The sequence below is a fragment of the Babesia bigemina genome (assembly GCF_000981445.1).
Source record: "Babesia bigemina genome assembly Bbig001, chromosome : II".
In the NCBI taxonomy this organism is placed as follows: domain Eukaryota; phylum Apicomplexa; class Aconoidasida; order Piroplasmida; family Babesiidae; genus Babesia; species Babesia bigemina.
In genome coordinates, this window is record NC_027217.1 from 2,315,890 (window position 1) to 2,333,913 (window position 18,024).

Consider the following 18,024-nt stretch of genomic DNA (forward strand, 5'->3'; position numbering starts at 1 on the left):
TCTATATAAACCAAATTTTAGTAATCACTCCCAGGTATGATGGGCGATCCTGTAAACGCTAGCCAACTGCCTTCTATGGCTTTTGAAAGGTGTTCCATCTGGTTACGCTCGGCCAGTGCCGCTTCGTATACCTCTATATAGCCCATAAGCAGCAATCCGTCTGCGTTGCTTGAGAGTTACATCCCAGTACCGGTGCCGATCGTTGTTGGTATACTCCATAATGGCATCCTCCTGTTTTGTCGCGGGGGTCATTCACAGACTCGTAATGTTCCATAGCAATCAAGTTACCTGGCTCATGGGGTGCTTTTTGAACTCTGTTGTGTTGTTGATAGGCCTCTCATTTAGCTCCACTCACCCGCTCTCTTACGCTATCTCTTGTTTCTACAAGTTGCCAACAAAACTTTTTGGTTGTCATTACCAAATTGGGCAAATGGTGTTGACGTTCTCCATAATAATGCGTTATATCAAAAGCGTTATACTTATATTTTATGTATGGAGTTGCCTATCCTTGAGGCGTAGTGATCAGTAGCCACTGCTAGTTTTTTCAATGTTGTGCCCGCATACAGCACGTCAACTTTCAGGCAAACATCGTCAGTCACATTGCTCAGCTTAGCTTAGTTATGCCATGAGCACATATGCTGATTGATAGGCGTCACTGATTCCAAAATTTCCTGCTTCATGCTCAAGGGCCTTTTTAGTCCGTCGAAACGGACCACGTTTACGAATGACATCAGTAAGGATTCTCGGTTAACATGTGATAAAAACGGTGCAAGTACAAGTTCATTACGCTATGAATCGCTGATAACAACTCGTAATCTGCGGTGGTGTTTTGGAAGAATGGTCTTTAAACGTTGGAGACAGAGCACTACGTGAATTGTGGGTAGACTGGTCCCAGAGAGAAACAATATAAAAGCGAATTTGAGCATCGTTTCGTATGGCGATTCTCCAATACTTGAGACTAAAGCCGGTTTTGTAGTACACGCTGAAATTATTATTACATTGGATATGACGTGGGTAGAGGATGGCAGAGGGCGTGTGACAAGGGAAACAACACGGTCTACCGATTGACATGACAGATGGTTAGAGCGTATGACATACGTTTCCCGCATTGAAATATGCAAGCTTCCATGAACGCAGTACGCGAAAGAGTAGGTACGAAGGCGCCATGTAGTACACCAGAATAAGCCTTTAGCCAATGCAGGCTAACATTACGACTAATGCAAGCACCATTAGTGAGGATGAGAAGGCAATAAGATAGCATTACCGTGTGTTGCTACTAGAGTGCCATGATACAGCCACTGCGATGTGACGACAATACGTGTTCTACGACAAGCCAGCGTATGCCCTTGGACGTACGGCGGGGTAGCGGTCAACGCTCATCTCCTCGGGAATTCTGCCACCGGAGAGATTACTCAGGGATCTTCCGGGATACCTAGGAGAACTGGGAAATGCTGCACGTATTTTAGTCGTAATCGCGTGGAACTTCTCGGGAAGCATGAACCTAAAAATAAGGAATGCTAAGACAATGATAACCAAGGGAATAGCTATGGTGCAGCAGCGTCTAAAGTTATCTTGGCCGCATAGTTTGCCGCAGTAGGTGCATTTAATGACGCAATTACCATTAATGTCTCGTACTCCACTAAGCCAGTTGCAGTTGCTCTCAGTACATTTCTTGCCTGGGTGGGGTTTTCCATCGCACTCGATTCTATTTTTATCATTGCGATCCAATAAAGCACCGTAGTTGTTGTCTTTGTCGTATATGTCGTATTTGACGTGACCTCGGCATTCTATGCCATCTGGGCACCTGCCTATTACGTAGCCGTTGCACTCTTCTCCAGAACAATTCCTCGGATCACACCACTTACAGCAGCTACAAATAACGCCGTTGCAGTGTGTTCCGCAATTACAAAAATAACATATACATGGACCTTCAGGTTTGCATCTTCTCTGGCAACGCTGGCAACTTTGGTTTTTTATACCTTTACACTTGCCATACCCGTCTTTGTTGCAATCATCTTTACAACCACACCGAATGTCATTACATTTACACTTCATTCCCGTCGTACATTTCTTATCGCAGCGCCGACATTTCGGATCGCAGCACATCTCGCACGTCGTACATTCGGCATTAGCGCATGGACCATCTGCAACTTGACCACATGTAATATTTAGGCAATTACACTTGTTCCCCTCCACCCTTACCGCCGTCGTCTTCGCCGCCATCCTCCCTCTCCGACTCCATTCACACTCCACCCACGGCAACAGGCTACATATTTCAAGGCTCCGCCATATTTGACAAGACAGAGTTATACAGCTCATTTCCACACATGCAAGGCGGTGTACATCCAGCTGAGCATGCAAAAATGATCAATCCCAGAGCAGTGACACCATGAGAATCCGTACCCACTACGTGCGTTGACGATGAAAGTTGCCCGTATTATAACGTAGGCATTACATTCGATTATATGCTACCCAAGAATACCATTCCGCATCCACCTATATCAGGTCACATCACATTATCACCGCGTTTTCCGTAGCACAACCAAATTAGCATGTGACCACATGTCGCAATGCATCCAATTGTACCAACAATTGAGTTAACTCAAGGCTCCAGCCGGTTGTATTATGGATTAATAAATACATACATTTGCAGTCTTGATTAGCCAAATGTTCGTTGTACTCCAAATTTATGAAATGATGAGAAACCTTCGTACTTAGCACTTTAACATATGCACTGAATGATGTCACTACAAACCTTAGTTGACGTAATAGCGGATGCATATAACAGAGGCCCGCAGTTGTCAACAATACGTGATACGCATTTGTTGATTCGATCGACTTTAACCTCCTACTTCATAATGACCCTTCGTCTCCCTTATTATTACAGCAACCGTTAACACTCCCTAATTGACAGTGAATGTGGTCATATGGTTTTAGTTCCCCCGTGTTGGACATGCTGCGTGTGGTACGTGAGCTATGTGCACAGGTGACTCAAGGTCTTAGCGCGTGTGTGGATAGGCGCGACTAGGCGGCAGGGGCTGTCCCCTCCCGCCTAGCTCCGGTTGGCGCTGCACCGACCGTGGTATTGTGCGCCGAAGCACACGGAGGACCGCTCTTGACTTGCGTCGCTGGGCCCGTGGTGGGGGGGGCTGGGCCCCCCCCGGCGACCCTTCCCCCTTGGGGCTGAGTCGCTGACGGGCGGCGTCTTGGGTCTGGCGGACGCTCCACCGTTGGTCGGTCGTTCACCTTCCGGATAGCTGTCTGGCCGGGCGGCCGTCCACTGGCCTTCGCTGCTTGGGCCGTCTTCTGGCCTTGTGCAGGCGTCGTGATGGCGCTTGCTTTACCAGAGGGCGGTTGGTTCCCTTGCTTGCTTGGGTTTGCTTTCGGCTGCCGCGCGGCTGGCGGTGGTCCCGGAGTGGGGTACCACTTCCCGCGTGACCAGAACCCTCCCGTCCGTGGTGGCGGGGGCGGGCGCTTGCGAACAGGCGTCACTCCCTTGGTGCCACTCGGTGCGGTCGGTGCCTTCGCGCCTCCTGCGCGAGCGTTACTGCGTAGTGTGTCCCCGGTCGAGGTGCTTGAGTTTTAGCATTACACCTAGACTATCTGTGACCTTAAAGGCCACCATGCTTTCTTCACCTCGACTAGAGATAAGACGCATCAGCTGACTAGGGCGCATCACAGCAAAGTTGAAGTCTCTATACAAGTGTAACGCCATAAAGTAGGCCATTGATATGCCTGCTCACACCAATGTATTGAGAGGCGAATATATTGTCCGCCTTAGCGTTCGTCCATAGTATTCATGACCTGTGTACCGTAGTGACGGCGACGTAGCCTCACAATTTGTTAGTTGCCCCACTTTTAATTTAACGCATCATAGGCCCACACCAACTCATTATAATTAGGACGCTGTTACGTGTTGCGATAATAGAATGGGGTACAGTACTTACAATTCACTTAAGTGCAGTGGGGGCCTGACGTCACGTCACACATCAGTGCGAGTGCTTTTTAAGCGGGGCGTGGTTATCTCGATGTTATCCTCTGTACGCAGGTAGTTGATATATGACAATTGTGGGGAAAATAGTTGTTACTAACTCAAGCAGAAGGCAACACAAGTAGAGCTAACCTCGGTAACATATGTACGGCGAAGTGGCCACTTCGAAGAGATCGTGCATAGGTTTGAGACTAACATGGACAAGAAGGGCACAAATGACGTAACTGCGGAATGTGCATCGTCGATGCGACATGCTGGAGAGAACAACGATTCAAACCCTACCGCCGCTACTGCATGCTTAGACGTCATTTCCAACATGGGATTCAACGATTGAATGGGTAAACACTGTAAAGTGTACACATGTTCAGACTTTCTAGAATGCCAAATGACGATAGGTTGGCAAAGGCGTGGTAACAATATGCCAACAGCAGTCGCGTGACCGCAAAGAAGGGAATCCATGACAAAGTTTTGATTTTTCATTTTTTCAATAACTTCCCATCCCGTGCACTGAATGCGTATTCAATATTTCCTACAAGCTAAGATCTTTCCAGGTCCTATTGGCCGTAATGACTGCAACGGAAGGAAGGAGTATGTGAGGTGAGGCGAAATGATTCTGTTTACAAATCAAAAAATGACGACCAACTGCTTTAACAGCAGTAATGTGTAACCATAGCCTACTGCGATGCAACTGATCATGAAGGTGTGACGGTTTGAGAGCGAAACGTCACCACTGCTGGCCAACGTTGAGTGATGCGGGGAAAATGGAATCGTTTCTCTGGGAATACGTTGCACATCTCCCAACGCAGCAATATGTTGTAAGTATACTTATTCACTAATCTTATGGCGCTGTAATTGCAAAACTGTATGCAGTACATTCACCGTTATTTAAGTCATGCAAATGACACCTTTTACACCCCGCGCCCAAAATGGGATTTCTCGCAACGGAAGCCATGATTTTGGATTACCATCAAAGCATAACACGACATTACCTATTGTGTTATGCCAATAATTCATGTGTATTCGATCCGTAGCAGTGTGTTGCGATTCTACATTCACCCGGTGTGCTATGCATTTACAACATCTGATTCCTTAAACAACTGTATTTGCTCTTCAGTGTACGGTATCGAGCAGTTGGATATCTCGTCTTGATGTCGATCTAATCTGAGGCGACTGACATATAGAATCACTCAACTCGTGTAACCGTCAGGTTGGTTGTTCGTCGTTCCGCATTGTTGGTTGCTTTTATGATGCGTCGTCACCTAATCGTGACTATTTCAGCAGTTATTCTGTTTGTATATGTTGTTCATACCTTTGTAGGGTTCTGCGAATGAATTTGGGGGATGATGGCGCAGACGCAGGTGAAGGGGAACACGTGTCAATGCTTCAATATTACGTGTGATAAGTCCAGCAATGGTCCATGCTCTGATGACAAGTGTACTACGTGCAAGACATGCTGCGACCCCGACTGTACTCGCTGCAAGGATAAATGCAAGGAAAACGATTCTTGTAGATGTCATATTCCCCGCTGTGGTTGTCCGACTAATTGTTATGGGGACAACGGAGATGGCACGTGTAAAGGAAAAGATAACAATAGTTGTAATCGATGCCTGACAAAATGCGAAAAAGGGCAACCGTGTAAATGTTATCGTTGCAGCTGCGGAACGAAATGTAATGGCGTAATTTGCAGCTGCTGTAAGTGGTGTGATCCGAGGAATTGTTCCGGAAAGAAGTGCGACGGCTACGTAATTGGTAGATGCGGAGACAAAATTCCAAAGCCTGATAAATGCCAAGGCCACGTCAAATACGACAACTACGACGACAAATACGGCGCTGTATTGAAACGCGAAACTAAAAATGTAATCACGTGCGATGGAAGACCCCACCCAGGCAAGGTATGTACTGAGAACAACTGCAATTGGCTTGGTGGTGTACTGCAGCCCGACGGCAATTGCGTCAAGCTTTGCACGTACTGCGGTGACCTATGCGGCCAAGATAAATTTAGGCGCTGCTGCTACATAGCTATCCCCGTAGTTATCATTGTCTTAGCATTCCTTATTTTTAGGTTCATGCTTCCCGAGAAGTTCCACGCGATTACGACTAAAATACGCGCCGCATTTCCCAGTTCTCCTAGGCATCCCGGAAGATCCCTGAGTAATCTCGTCGGTGACAGACTTCCCGAGGAGATGAGCGTTGACCGGTACCCCGCCTTCCGACCAAAGGCATTTGCTGGCTTGGCGTAGAAGTGTAGAGTTTTTCAATATCGCAATAACTATAACTTTAAAATGCAGTCGTTTTAACTATAGCTTCACGTTTTTATAGCTGGATTCTACAAAACACCGAAGAACCATATTCACTGATGTTACTTCGTCTCTATTCCAACAGTATCCGAGCATGAGCGCATTTAGAGGTCAATGGTTTCGAGAGTGTGGCGTCACACTAAAACATTGAGAACCGTAGTGGCAGAAATATACAGTGAAACACTCTACGGAAACGAACCACTACAAAATCCCATCACATGCAAATTCACAAAGTTGCAAACACGTACACTAACTTCATTACCCATATTATTACATCAGGTTGTTCGCTTTAGACTAGAGTCCACAATCTTCTCCTGTACTACTGGAGGTACCGGGTGGTAGTGGGACATTTGCATGGTGTAAAAACCGCGCCCCTGACTCATAGAACGCAGCTCCGTCATGTATCCGCTCATCTCCTGCAGTGGTACGGTTCCAGATATCTCCTTGACCCCGCCGAAGCCGTCCTTAATGGTGTGCACCTGGCCACGACGACGGAGCAGATCCCCTCTTACAGTGCCGAAGTTTGCCAACGGGCATACTACATTCACCTTCATTATGGGCTCGAGCAGCTTGACACCCGCGTCTCTACCGGCGTCACGAACGGCCATCGTTGTCGCGGTGTGGAAGGCGAATTCGGAGCTATCCACGATGTGGAAGGTTCCGTCGAGCAGCGTAACACGCACGTCGGTGACGGGGTAATGGGCCAGCAGACCCTCCTGGAACTGTTGGCGAGCTCCGGATTCAACAGCTGGAATGAACTCCTGCGGAATAGCCCCGCAAGTGATGTTGTTGCGGAACTGCACGCCTTCACCCTGTTCAAGCGGTTCAATATACAGCTTCACGTGGCCATACTGTCCACGACCACCCGATTGCCTCACATAACGTCCTTCTGCGTGTACAGCTTTGACGAACGTCTCTTTGAATTCCACTTGAGGAGAGCCTGTCCTCACTGCCAGGTTGTACTCACGCCGCATCCGATCCACGATAATGTCCAAGTGCAGTTCACCCATGCCACTGATGATTGTTTCCTGTGTTTCAGGTTTCATGTGCATACGGAACGACGGGTCTTCCTTCATGAACTTGCGGAAGACATCGCACATCCGTTCCAGCTCGTTGGGATCCTCGGGTTCCACCTTAAGACTTATCACCGGCTCCGGGAAGTCAATGGATTCCAACAGCAGCTCATCCCGCTCGTTGCACAGAGTGTCACCAGTTATCACGTCCTTCACGCCGACCTGTTGTGATATTAGTGTTGCGGCGAAGTCGCTCACCAGAGAGACTATATCCCCAGCATGTGCCGTCTTCAGGTGCTTGCGTTCGTTTGAGTGTATAAACAGCAACTTCTGCACCTTGTTACCCTTCTTCGTACGTGGGTTGTAGACAACATCTCCAACGTTCACTTGGCCCCGGTACACTCGGATGTACGCTTGGGTACCGATTTGTGTATCGTGCGATATCTTGAAGGCCAAGGCGGCGAACGGCAGGTTGAAATCGTTGGTGTCGAAGGTCACTTGTATCTCCTTGGTCTCCTTTGCGTTAGTCTGCGAATTGGATTCGAGGCTTGCCACGCTCTCGTCCTTATTTGCGTGGATGCACATTTTGTTAGCTTCACATGGCGACGGGAGGTAGTCGACGATCATGTCTAGGAATCCTGACAGTAATAGACCAGAGCCGACATTAATCACAAACCCTGTATGTTCTTGTTCTTCAGGGAGCTCCCAGCACAGACGGGTGCGATACGGTTGGCCAGGGTCATGATGCGGAGGCCGCTGCGGATCTGCTCCTCCGATAAATCACCTTCGAGAACATGAAAACATCCGGATATTCGCTTACCATTGGTGATATATTTATCCAGGAGCTCCTCACTGGCCTGTGCAGCGTAATCTAACATGTGCGTCCTGTAGTGCTGGAGTTCCTCCTGCATGTCATCCGGTACCGGCGCTTGGGTGTAATCGAAACTGTCTTTATCCTTATCGAACTTGTAGAATTTGCGCCTGCACAAGTTTGGTCATTATTCCATCGGTTTCTAAGTACCTGATCACGTCAACCACGCCCTGAAAGGTGGCTGCTGCACCCACGGGAATAAACACAGGTACCGGTGTAGCTCCAAGTTTTTCCTCCATTTCTTTGACGCACTTCTCGAAGCTGGCACCTGGTCGGTCCATTTTATTAACATATGCGATACGTGGGATTTGGTAATTATTCGCTTGCCGCCAGACAGTTTCAGACTGCGGCTCGACGCCAGCAACACCATCGAAAACAGCTGCAGCGCCATCCAACACCCTCAATGAACGCTCCACCTTCAAGACGTTTGCATGGAAGACAAACGCATTACCTCAACAGTGAAATCCACGTGGCCGGGCGTATCGATGATGTTGATGCGATGCTGTGGGAACTTGCGATATCCGCCCTTCCAGAAGCACGTCGTGGCAGCGGCCGTGATTGTGATGCCACGCTCGCGCTCCTGTGGCATATAGTCCATGATCGCCTCGCCTGCGTGTAGAGTCATCGCCATCAATAACACCTATACCATCATGCACTTCGCCGATCTTGTAGCTGACGCCGGTGAGATACAATACGCGTTCCGTAGTAGTGGTCTTCCCCGCGTCAATATGCGCTATAATACCTGAGAATCATCAGTACTTAGTAATTTAAGGCGCGATTTGGGAATTAGACAACTTTCCTGTATTACGCAAACGTGTCTATTAAACACCAACAAATAGTATATGCTTTTAAGGGAGAAAACGCCGCTAAAATTCCGTAAACCACCTTATTCAGCCCCTCAACAAACTTATACTGACGTAGGTGATGCATTATATGCGCCGTAGAGCAGCGCAAAATAATTTACATCATTTACAGGAATCACGGCATAACCTGGGATAATAACTTACCGATATTCCTGTATCGATGCAGAGGAACTTCCATATCGCTACAGTCAGCAGGCGCAGCCTGTATATATTGGAAGCGCTGTCGGCCGCCATGCGGCTCAGTGAGACGCGCTTGGCCCAGCCCTGAGTTAGACACTGCATTTAGCCTGGATGATCTATCCAGGGGGCTCAAGAAGGCTTTTCGTGCGCCCGCGGCGCTTCTAATGTTTGCGATAATGCGATGTGTGCCATTTAGTGGCTGGAATCCCGCCTGGTGGTCGGAATGGTGGAGGCATATAGCATACGACGCAGTTGCCAGTAGGAGCGCGCAAATCAGCATCGGAACCCAAATCCAGGAATTCCTATGCTATATGTGTTCTCCGAACGGATTCTTCCACATCGGTTGCTTCATTGAGTCGCTATGATGCCATGGAGCTGTAAAGAAGTGTCGGATGGGGAGAGTCACACTTGACGGCAGGGCAGAGGCTCTACCATCATGAATAGATAAAAAAGCGGCCTAGGGGGCCAGGCGCTTAACTGGATTGTGTATAATTTTTGGTGTTCAAGCGAATTGCCTGAAGGCACACATCAGCCGTTCCTCAGACGGTATAGCACAGGCGCTCCGCCCAGAATCCGGGACTCAACGTCAAGCTATACGCCCGCTGGGCATGTTTTATCTTCACCTTAATTTAGGTGCTGGTATATGTTAGATTGAGCCGCGTATTACTTCTCCAAAATGTCGGTATTCCAGAAGATCGCGGAGGTCGAGGCCGAAATGGCCAGAACCCAGAAGAACAAGGCCACCAACTTTCACCTTGGTCTTTTGAAGGCAAAGCTCTCTAAGCTTCGTGCCCAGCTCATTGAAGGCAGCGGCAGCAAGGGTGGTGGCGCCGGAGAGGGTTTCGACGTTTCCAAGACAGGTGACGCCCGCGTTGGCCTGGTGGGATTCCCGTCTGTGGGCAAGTCGACCCTGCTAAACAAGCTGACCGGGACATACTCCGAGGTTGCGGCGTACGAATTCACGACGTTAACTTGCGTGCCCGGCGTATTCAAGTACAAGGGGTCTAAAATACAGTTGCTCGATCTGCCCGGTATTATCGAGGGTGCCAAGGATGGTAAGGGTCGTGGTAAGCAGGTTATCGCCGTCGCACGTACGTGCGGTCTGATCCTCGTCGTGCTGGACGCAGCTAAGTCTATGAACCACAAGCGACTGCTGGAAAAGGAGATGGAGGGGTTCGGGATCCGGCTGAACAAGACCCCGCCGAATATCACCTTCACGCGCAAGGACAAGGGCGGGATCACGGTGACGCACACCGTGCCGCTAAACAACGTTGACGAGGAAATGATCAAGTCGATTTGTCACGAATATCGCATCTGCAATGCGTCGTTTTCCATCCGCTGCGACGCCACGGTTGACGACATCATCGATGTCATCGAGGGGAATCGCATATACATTCCGTGCCTGTACGTGCTGAACAAAATCGACCAGATCACGATACCCGAACTGGATATACTATCGCAAGTGCCGCACTACGTGCCAATATCGGCACACCACGAGGTAGGTCGCTAACGCAGCCGGCTAACGTTTCGCAGTGGAACCTCGACCTGCTCTTGGAGAGTATATGGAAGTACCTCGACCTCGTGCGTATTTACACGAAGCCGCGCGGCAAAATCCCCGACTACGAGGCCCCCGTCATCCTCAAGCGTCATCACAGCAAGGTCGAGGACTTCTGCCTCAAGATTCACAGGTCGCTGCTCACGCAGTTCAAGTACGCCCTGGTTTGGGGCACTTCGGTGAAGCACAACCCGCAGAAGGTCGGGAAGGAGCACGTGCTGGCCGACCAGGACATTGTACAGATTGTGAAGCAGTAGCCGGGCGCCGCGTCGACGCGTAACCCCTTGGTGATATGGTCCGCCGACCGACGGACGGCCTCGGCTTCACCTCCACAACACAATAAGAATTCACCGATGTATTTGGAGACTGAAATAACGTTTTGGTGCGTAATGTGTACGTTATAAAAGGCTGTGCACGACGTATTGGCGGCTTTGGGCGCCGTGTCCACGGGCGCGAGTGGGGACTGTCTACTCCGCGAATTAACGCGTCGGGCCTTGCTACGAGCAGTATACATATTTCATATCGCAGAACCTCTAAAAATGTCGCGAACCGGGGCTCCGAACATCGAGGTAGAGGTGCTCAAGGGCCTCAGCCAGCCGTCCGCGCTCCACGACGAACTCGTGCGCTACATCCTCTCCACCGTGGGCTGCAAGCTGCACAACGAGTCGACGCTGAGGCTCGTATCGCACGCTGCGCAGATGGCGCTCGAAAAGGTAGGCGCGTGCCGAGCAACACAATCACGGCGTTCAGTTCATCAAGGATGCGAAGAATATGCAAATGATCAGCAAATCAATGACCGAGGGGAAGGTCGGCCTGCTGACCCTCGACGAGATTCGCGAGCTCGACTACCAGATCATCGTGGAGACCATGCAGAAGACGGAGCCAAAGGCATACAACTACAGTGTGTTTCTAGAGCCGAACACGGAATTCTGAGCACAGGGACAATTGAACTGTTAGTCCATTAGCCACGGGTTGTCCTTAATGACGGACGGGTCCCGTTCCCCGTAGTCGATCAGGAGTTCCTCACCGCTGCATCACGTCAGAAACCCATATCGCATAACCAACCTTTTGATGTCGCGTTTCGCCACGAAGAACAAGCGCGGGCATCCGTCGATCTCCAGCGCCTTGGGCACCACGTTCGGGTTCCTGCGGGAGTGGTTGATCAGCCTCGCCGGTCCGAACGTGATGTCCTCTTCCGTGGCGTCGATGCAGTAGCGCTTCGTGTGAATGCGGAAGTAAAACACGAACGACCTGATAAAACTATACAGTAAAAAGTGGATGATAGACGCACCCCTTGTATGATCGCGACTTGTCGTATTTCTGGTCCCTGATCTTCGCCACCTTCTCCGTTATGATCTGGCCCTTGTACTCCACCACGAAGTCGCCTTTCGTGATGTCGTACGCCGCGAACACCGCGCGGCCCTTGGCTGGGATATAGTCCAGGCGCACGGGGGCGAAGAGTCCGCGCTTGAGGTACGTCTTGTACACCACGTTTCGCTGCGCAGCGGTGAGCCCCTGCATGCTCTTCAGCATGAACCCGTCGGCGTCCATGACCGTGGATATGAGCTCATCGGCGTCGAGGTACTTGCTGACTGTGTTGCGCAGCAGCATCCCGTTGAGGTCGCGCTGCTGCTCGCGTATCTTGTCGAGATGGGCAATCTTTTTCTGCGCGTCCCTCTCTAACAAATTCTGCATTATGACGAAGTTGTTGTCAAACACCGGGGAATAATTCGACTTCGCGACCGGAAGGATTCTGTTTGAGGTGATAACCGGCGAATCGGCCTTCGCTGCATTACGCCTGCGTTTGCGTGTGTTCCCAACCATGTTCGGAACCATGCGTTTCAGGGAGCCCTCAAAGTCACCAGTCAACGCGAGGTTCCAGAAGACATTGGGGCAGAACTGCGCGATGTCCATCGTCAGGTCTGTCACCCCGTCCAGGTTAAGCGACGACAATGTCTCGAAAAAGAGCTCTATGGCCTTCTTCGAATAGACCTTCATCGTGTCCTCTTCGCTGTACCCCCGATATAAGGTGCGAAACCTCACAGTTAGAATGTCGCCCTCAGAAACCACGTGATCTCCAATGTTGTACATCGCGAGGCTGTCTGGCTCCTTGGTGGTCACCTCTACGAGATCGCGCTTAACGTTCGAGGTGAGTTGTTGCTCGTCGCGGTCGTAAAGCTCGAAGTTTTGCTTTATCATCGCCTCGATGCGCGGATTCACCATGGACACGTTGCACTGGGACAACGTTGAGGTGTCCTCCAATCGCAACAGCCACCTGAGCTCCGCGAGCAGGACGGCTGGCAGCCCATGCACCATTTCGTCGCCTCCCTCATCGTGGTCGATCGTAGTCGCGTACACCCACGTACCGCGGCGCTTTCCCTTCACAACTTGTTTGTTGCTGCCTTCGGCGCTTGACGGCACCCCGCCATCGAATTGGATAGAGTCAAGCGAGCGAGAGGAGGCGAGGTCCTTGCTTGATCGCATATCGTTCCGCGACAAGCTCTCCAAGAGTGCGCTTTGCAAACTGTTCTTCGATTCAGAGTCATTTTCAGCGACCCGGGAGTTCAATGCCGCCCTATAATGAGAGGCTTCCTCATTGCTCGCGGAGGCGGCACGCAAATCTAACTCCGAATCCTTGATGCTGCGTACCGATACCTTGATGCGCATTGGTTTCTTGCGGTCATCAAGGCCGTACAGGCAGCTGCGATAAAACGCGTAACCCGCTGTGGGGGCCGCGCCTTTTGACTTACTGCGCGAAGTCACCTCTACTTCATCGTCATCATCTTCTTCATTTACGATCTTAGTGCTGTCACCGTCGTTTTCGAATGTCACTGTACTGCAGGACTCTACCATTTTGCCCACAACCTTAAAGTACATGCTTTTGAAGCTGTAGGAGTACAGGACGACAAATGGGGTCTCGAACGGACGCCTCTCCACCCCTGCGATATCACTGACGTCCTGCAGAATGTCCATGCCACCGGCGGTGTACACCATGTACAACCTCTCGGCAGAGTCGCGCCGCGTGTCGGAGAGTTGTGCGATGCTCGGCACACGCATGAGGCTGCTCACCTCGTAGTTCGGCAGCCAGAAGAGCCGGAATTTCTCCCCTCGCTGGCCGTAAAGGGCCGCCTTGACGAAGGATGAGATGCCCATTGGTTGGTCGACCTCGGACGTGTCCTCGGCCTTGGCGTTGCGCATTTTTGCCGATGACTGACGGGTGAGCACGGGAGTCCGGGTAACCACGTCGTTATCCGTCGCGGAATCCAGCTTTTCCTCATTAACCCCATCAGTATTGCCGTAGAGCTGATCTCCTTCCTCGCCACGTTCCGCCTTCATCATCACGGTGGGCGTGGAAAATTCCATGTCAGCACCCTCGTCATCCATTGCTTTGTCAGGTAACTCATCGGTCACGGGGAAGGAGCCGATCTCACCGGGGGAAAAGAAGAGCTTCTCGCAGCTGTCTGTTTCGCTCCTAGTCTGTGGACCACTCCTGTCCACTGTGCACGAGGAAGGGGGGATGAGGTAAGGCGTGCAGTTCACAGAAGACTGGGATCGACCAGACGACGGCGACCCACGCCCGAAGTCGTAGTCATCGTTGGTCGACTCCTTGGAGTCTGAGAAGATGCCAGATATGACGGAGCAGCGGCTATGCGGAAAACGGGGGGAAGATACCATAGCGAAGCATCGACGCAGCTATCCTTAAAAGACTCCCACAAATGTCGCTCCAAATGCTAGCGGAGCACTGTAATGCGATGCGAAAAAACAACACTCTCGGTGTGTACTGAAAGGCGCGTGTTATCGGTGCCACAGGTCGCTTGCATCCAGTTAGACAAGGTGTGTCACTACCATTCACTGCACCCAGGCCAACGAAAGGCGGAGCTCAGGCGTGCCGCTTAATTATATTACGGAGGACACGTTGCCGGCGACTGTCGATCCCACGATCGCGCGACGGGTGTCCGCTTACGCCCCCAATGGCGATGTCCGAGCAGCCGTCAGATTGTAGGTGGGGCTGCGATTTCCACAACCAGTGCGATACTTGCTGGCATGTGGCGTCTACAGTATGTAGTTTGGCGTTATAAGGCCGTATCTATTTCGCAGGCGTCCTTCTGCTAGCCGTTTTACACATCACAGACCTGGACATAGCTTTACCCATTAAATGCAGCTTCCTCTGTATATACGTGTAATTTTTGCCACATAGTGAGCTAATATGACCTGGTTGTGTGCTACACAACTCGTTGTTATCGTATGCTGACCACCCTGTTCCCTCTGTTAGAGGATGCGTTGACCACCTATATGTTTCAGAGCTTGGGCTCCATGTAGACCGTTCATATCACGCTAAATTTGTGTGTATATCGTGAGCGTTTTGTTTTCAACGTAGCAGTGCATGGGCTACGACCTCCATCGTTGCTAATTACGGTGCTCCTCACCGGTGCCGCCCCGGGCTGGCAGCGGCGGCGTTTGATTCCAAAGACAATTCGCGTTACTGTATGATGCAACATGCTCCGTAAGCGTTTGGTATTCAAAATTGTAAAGGATGCGCTTAGCCGTAAGTCGTTGAGACCCTTTAAGCACATCCAGGAATCATTCGACCATCATTTGCAGCTCTCTCTGGATCTCATTGATAAGCGCCAGACCATCTGCAGGCGTCTGGAAGTGGGGGATAATGTGTACGATCGAGTTCCCTCGCATGAGGGTGCCCAGAATCATACATCAGGGGAAAGGAAGGACCATACAGGCGCTGATTTGGACGTTATTGGCATTGATGTTTTGAAGCCTTTTGAAATTGTTATGGGCTTTCAGGTTTTGGCTATGAAATGTGCATCCGAGGTGGCAAAGTTGGAACAGATTGAAGATCATGAGAAATTCCGGTACCGGTTACATGCTTTGCTGAGCCTTGCGTGCCACCACATCGAAGGCTTCAGTTTCGTCAGATTATCATTGATACTAAATTCGCTAGCCAATATTATCAGGTGGCATCGTGATGTTACTGATTCCCGGCCTCCGAACTCTGGAGGTGACCGAATGGGTCGAAATGATTTTTGCTCTGTTCCTGCTGACCGGTTAGACAGTATATTCGGGGGCAAATTTTCTGCAGACCCCGAAGGCAACGATTTGGAACTAACATTTAAAAGATTTCATGCATTATTAGAAACTCGTTTTATGCTGCATCTCTGCTTATACGAGAAGTTCGGGGCATCACGAACACATGAGGATCCGGATGTAGGACACATTGACGCCCACAGTGTCTGCTTGCTACTCAAGTACTACTTGGTGGTTGGGGATATGAACCGAACTCTGTTCTACCTCATTCTTCGATTCATACGACAACAGTCTCAATTCGAGCTGAGGGATGTCATGAACATGGTGGTTTCTCTGAGCATGATGGATGGTGCATCGGACTTATACTCACCAGTGGATTTGCAACAGCTACATGCCGCTGTTAGCGTGTTTATGGAGCATAACATCTCCGATCCATCAGCCATAAATTTGTCAGGAGAGAGTTCTTCACTTCCCGAACTTTGGGATAATGAAACCGTAAAAAATAGAAGTTTAGTTGAACTCCTGCTCATTACCTTGGCTGAAAAGGAACCCACTGGAGGTGCTGATTTGCATCTATGTCATTTATACATAAAGGCTCTCATGGTTTTCCGAGACCGAGGGGTGCCCGAAGAACTACTCGCGGCACTAGCGTCTGATGCCTTGAAAAACTCGACCCATGTGTTTTCATCAGGCGACGTTTTGAAGGGAAGAGGCTTTGACAAGTTTGTTGCCTACTTACAGAGCATTAAGATATGTGTTCGTGACAGCAGCATTTTGGAACCTGCGGCTCTGCAAAGCTTCTTTCTGGACGAGCAGGTTCAACGGAGAACTTTGAGCTCGTTGTTGCGGTTGGCTAAGGAACCGAGTAACACCAACGTAAAATCGCTGGTTACACTATGCGATACCATCAAGTTTGTGTCTGCAATCAAAAACACCGCGGAAGATCACGCAGCGCTTTTAACGCACCTTCGTTCCACGTTGAGCAGGGTTTTACCGGTGATCGTTCTCGCTAATATCAATCGCTTCAAGGTCGGTGATATTGTCGCGGTGTATGAGTACCTGCATGACGATATGCCCGCAAGGATGGAAGTTCAAAAGATGCTGTTCAATTTGTATGCAAATTTGAATTCTGGAGATAATACGCCGGATGTGCTAGACATTTACACCGAGACGACCACCCTTATGACTTCATTCCACAAGCATAACTACAAAATAGATCATGCGGTGCACAATCAAATATCCAGTTGGATATTGGGGACATATAAAATCGCTGGTATTAAGGATGTGTCGCTGCTGCTCAGGTTCCTCCAATCCACCGCTCGCATATGCAAAATTGAACCTGAGATTTTCATAATATACGATTTCAATATCCTGCTGAATTACGTTTTTGAGTTTGACGTGTGGAAAGGGCACGTCATTCCGTTGGTGGATATAATTTACAATTTGTTGCCCCATTGGGCTAACGGGTTTACTGATGCATTAATGAAGTCAAATTTAGTCAAGCTCCTCGAGCATTACCACTTGTCAACCATAGTACCTATGGCAGTGCAGAGTTGTGAAGGCCGACCTTCTGGCAAGGATCCAAACAGTGACCGTATGTCACCTCTGGATATTTCGACTTTCGCCAAATATACACATTTAGTGTGGTCGTTAAGGAACACTTCTCCTGTCTCGCATGAATTGTGGGATCGGCATCAAACAGTCATTGTAGACGGTATTTATAACTGTACTAACATAGGCAAGTTATCCCTGGGTGACGATGGCCCGGTGTGCTCCAACAAAAATACCAACGTGAAAAAATGCGAAATGTGGCAGTCTTTCAGCGTGCGCCTGATGGTGGAAATTCTACTAGATATGCACCGCCAGCATTTGGGGTCTTCCGGTGCCGATCACTCTGCGCTGCCCAAAGAACAGCGAGCGATGTCGTTTCTGTGTCGGGAGCTGTTGATCGGCCTGGATGTTTTTGACGACCACGCTGCGTCAATGACTCAGTTACTAACACTGATCCTCGAAAATGAGGAACATATGCCTGACTGCCCGCACTTCACGGATTTAGTTTGCAAACTGAACTCCGTGGTCAGCGCACGCTGATAAACGTAAGGTCACCCTTGTCCTATTTCAATGGTTAAAAACGCCACGATTCCTATAACAAATGGCTATTATATGTGTGTTTTACATTGAACAATGTGCGTCGTGATAAGCCGAAATGCCACC

The 18,024-nt window shown here is 49.9% G+C and overlaps 7 protein-coding genes across 7 annotated transcripts; 4 read left to right on the forward strand and 3 right to left on the reverse strand.

Moving 5' to 3' along the window:
• Positions 1-1,323: 1,323 nt before the first annotated feature.
• On the reverse strand, positions 1,324-2,055 carry BBBOND_0210280 (hypothetical protein; the record flags this gene model as incomplete). The annotated part of the gene is made up of 1 exon (XM_012912607.1): positions 1,324-2,055. The coding sequence occupies one exon, from the start codon at positions 2,053-2,055 to the stop codon at positions 1,324-1,326; it is 732 nt and encodes a 243-aa protein (XP_012768061.1).
• Positions 2,056-5,334: 3,279 nt separating this feature from the next.
• Positions 5,335-6,231, forward strand: BBBOND_0210290 (hypothetical protein; the record flags this gene model as incomplete). Its single annotated transcript, XM_012912608.1, has 1 exon — positions 5,335-6,231. The coding sequence occupies one exon, from the start codon at positions 5,335-5,337 to the stop codon at positions 6,229-6,231; it is 897 nt and encodes a 298-aa protein (XP_012768062.1).
• A 332-nt stretch (positions 6,232-6,563) lies between these two features.
• BBBOND_0210300 (translation elongation factor G (EF-G), putative) lies at positions 6,564-9,495 on the reverse strand (the record flags this gene model as incomplete). Its single annotated transcript, XM_012912609.1, has 7 exons — positions 6,564-7,939; positions 7,978-8,085; positions 8,122-8,282; positions 8,323-8,588; positions 8,624-8,781; positions 8,813-8,914; positions 9,180-9,495. 7 exons carry the CDS (start codon positions 9,493-9,495, stop codon positions 6,564-6,566), a joined length of 2,487 nt encoding a protein of 828 aa, XP_012768063.1.
• A 396-nt stretch (positions 9,496-9,891) lies between these two features.
• Positions 9,892-11,027, forward strand: BBBOND_0210310 (developmentally regulated GTP-binding protein 1, putative; the record flags this gene model as incomplete). Its single annotated transcript, XM_012912610.1, has 2 exons — positions 9,892-10,713; positions 10,749-11,027. The coding sequence occupies 2 exons, from the start codon at positions 9,892-9,894 to the stop codon at positions 11,025-11,027; spliced, it is 1,101 nt and encodes a 366-aa protein (XP_012768064.1).
• A 282-nt stretch (positions 11,028-11,309) lies between these two features.
• On the forward strand, positions 11,310-11,703 carry BBBOND_0210320 (hypothetical protein, conserved; the record flags this gene model as incomplete). The annotated part of the gene is made up of 2 exons (XM_012912611.1): positions 11,310-11,483; positions 11,521-11,703. 2 exons carry the CDS (start codon positions 11,310-11,312, stop codon positions 11,701-11,703), a joined length of 357 nt encoding a protein of 118 aa, XP_012768065.1.
• A 20-nt stretch (positions 11,704-11,723) lies between these two features.
• On the reverse strand, positions 11,724-14,445 carry BBBOND_0210330 (SET domain containing protein, putative; the record flags this gene model as incomplete). The annotated part of the gene is made up of 3 exons (XM_012912612.1): positions 11,724-11,799; positions 11,836-12,021; positions 12,062-14,445. The coding sequence occupies 3 exons, from the start codon at positions 14,443-14,445 to the stop codon at positions 11,724-11,726; spliced, it is 2,646 nt and encodes an 881-aa protein (XP_012768066.1).
• An 822-nt stretch (positions 14,446-15,267) lies between these two features.
• BBBOND_0210340 (hypothetical protein, conserved) lies at positions 15,268-17,901 on the forward strand (the record flags this gene model as incomplete). The annotated part of the gene is made up of 1 exon (XM_012912613.1): positions 15,268-17,901. The coding sequence occupies one exon, from the start codon at positions 15,268-15,270 to the stop codon at positions 17,899-17,901; it is 2,634 nt and encodes an 877-aa protein (XP_012768067.1).
• Between the last annotated feature and the right edge of the window lie 123 nt (positions 17,902-18,024).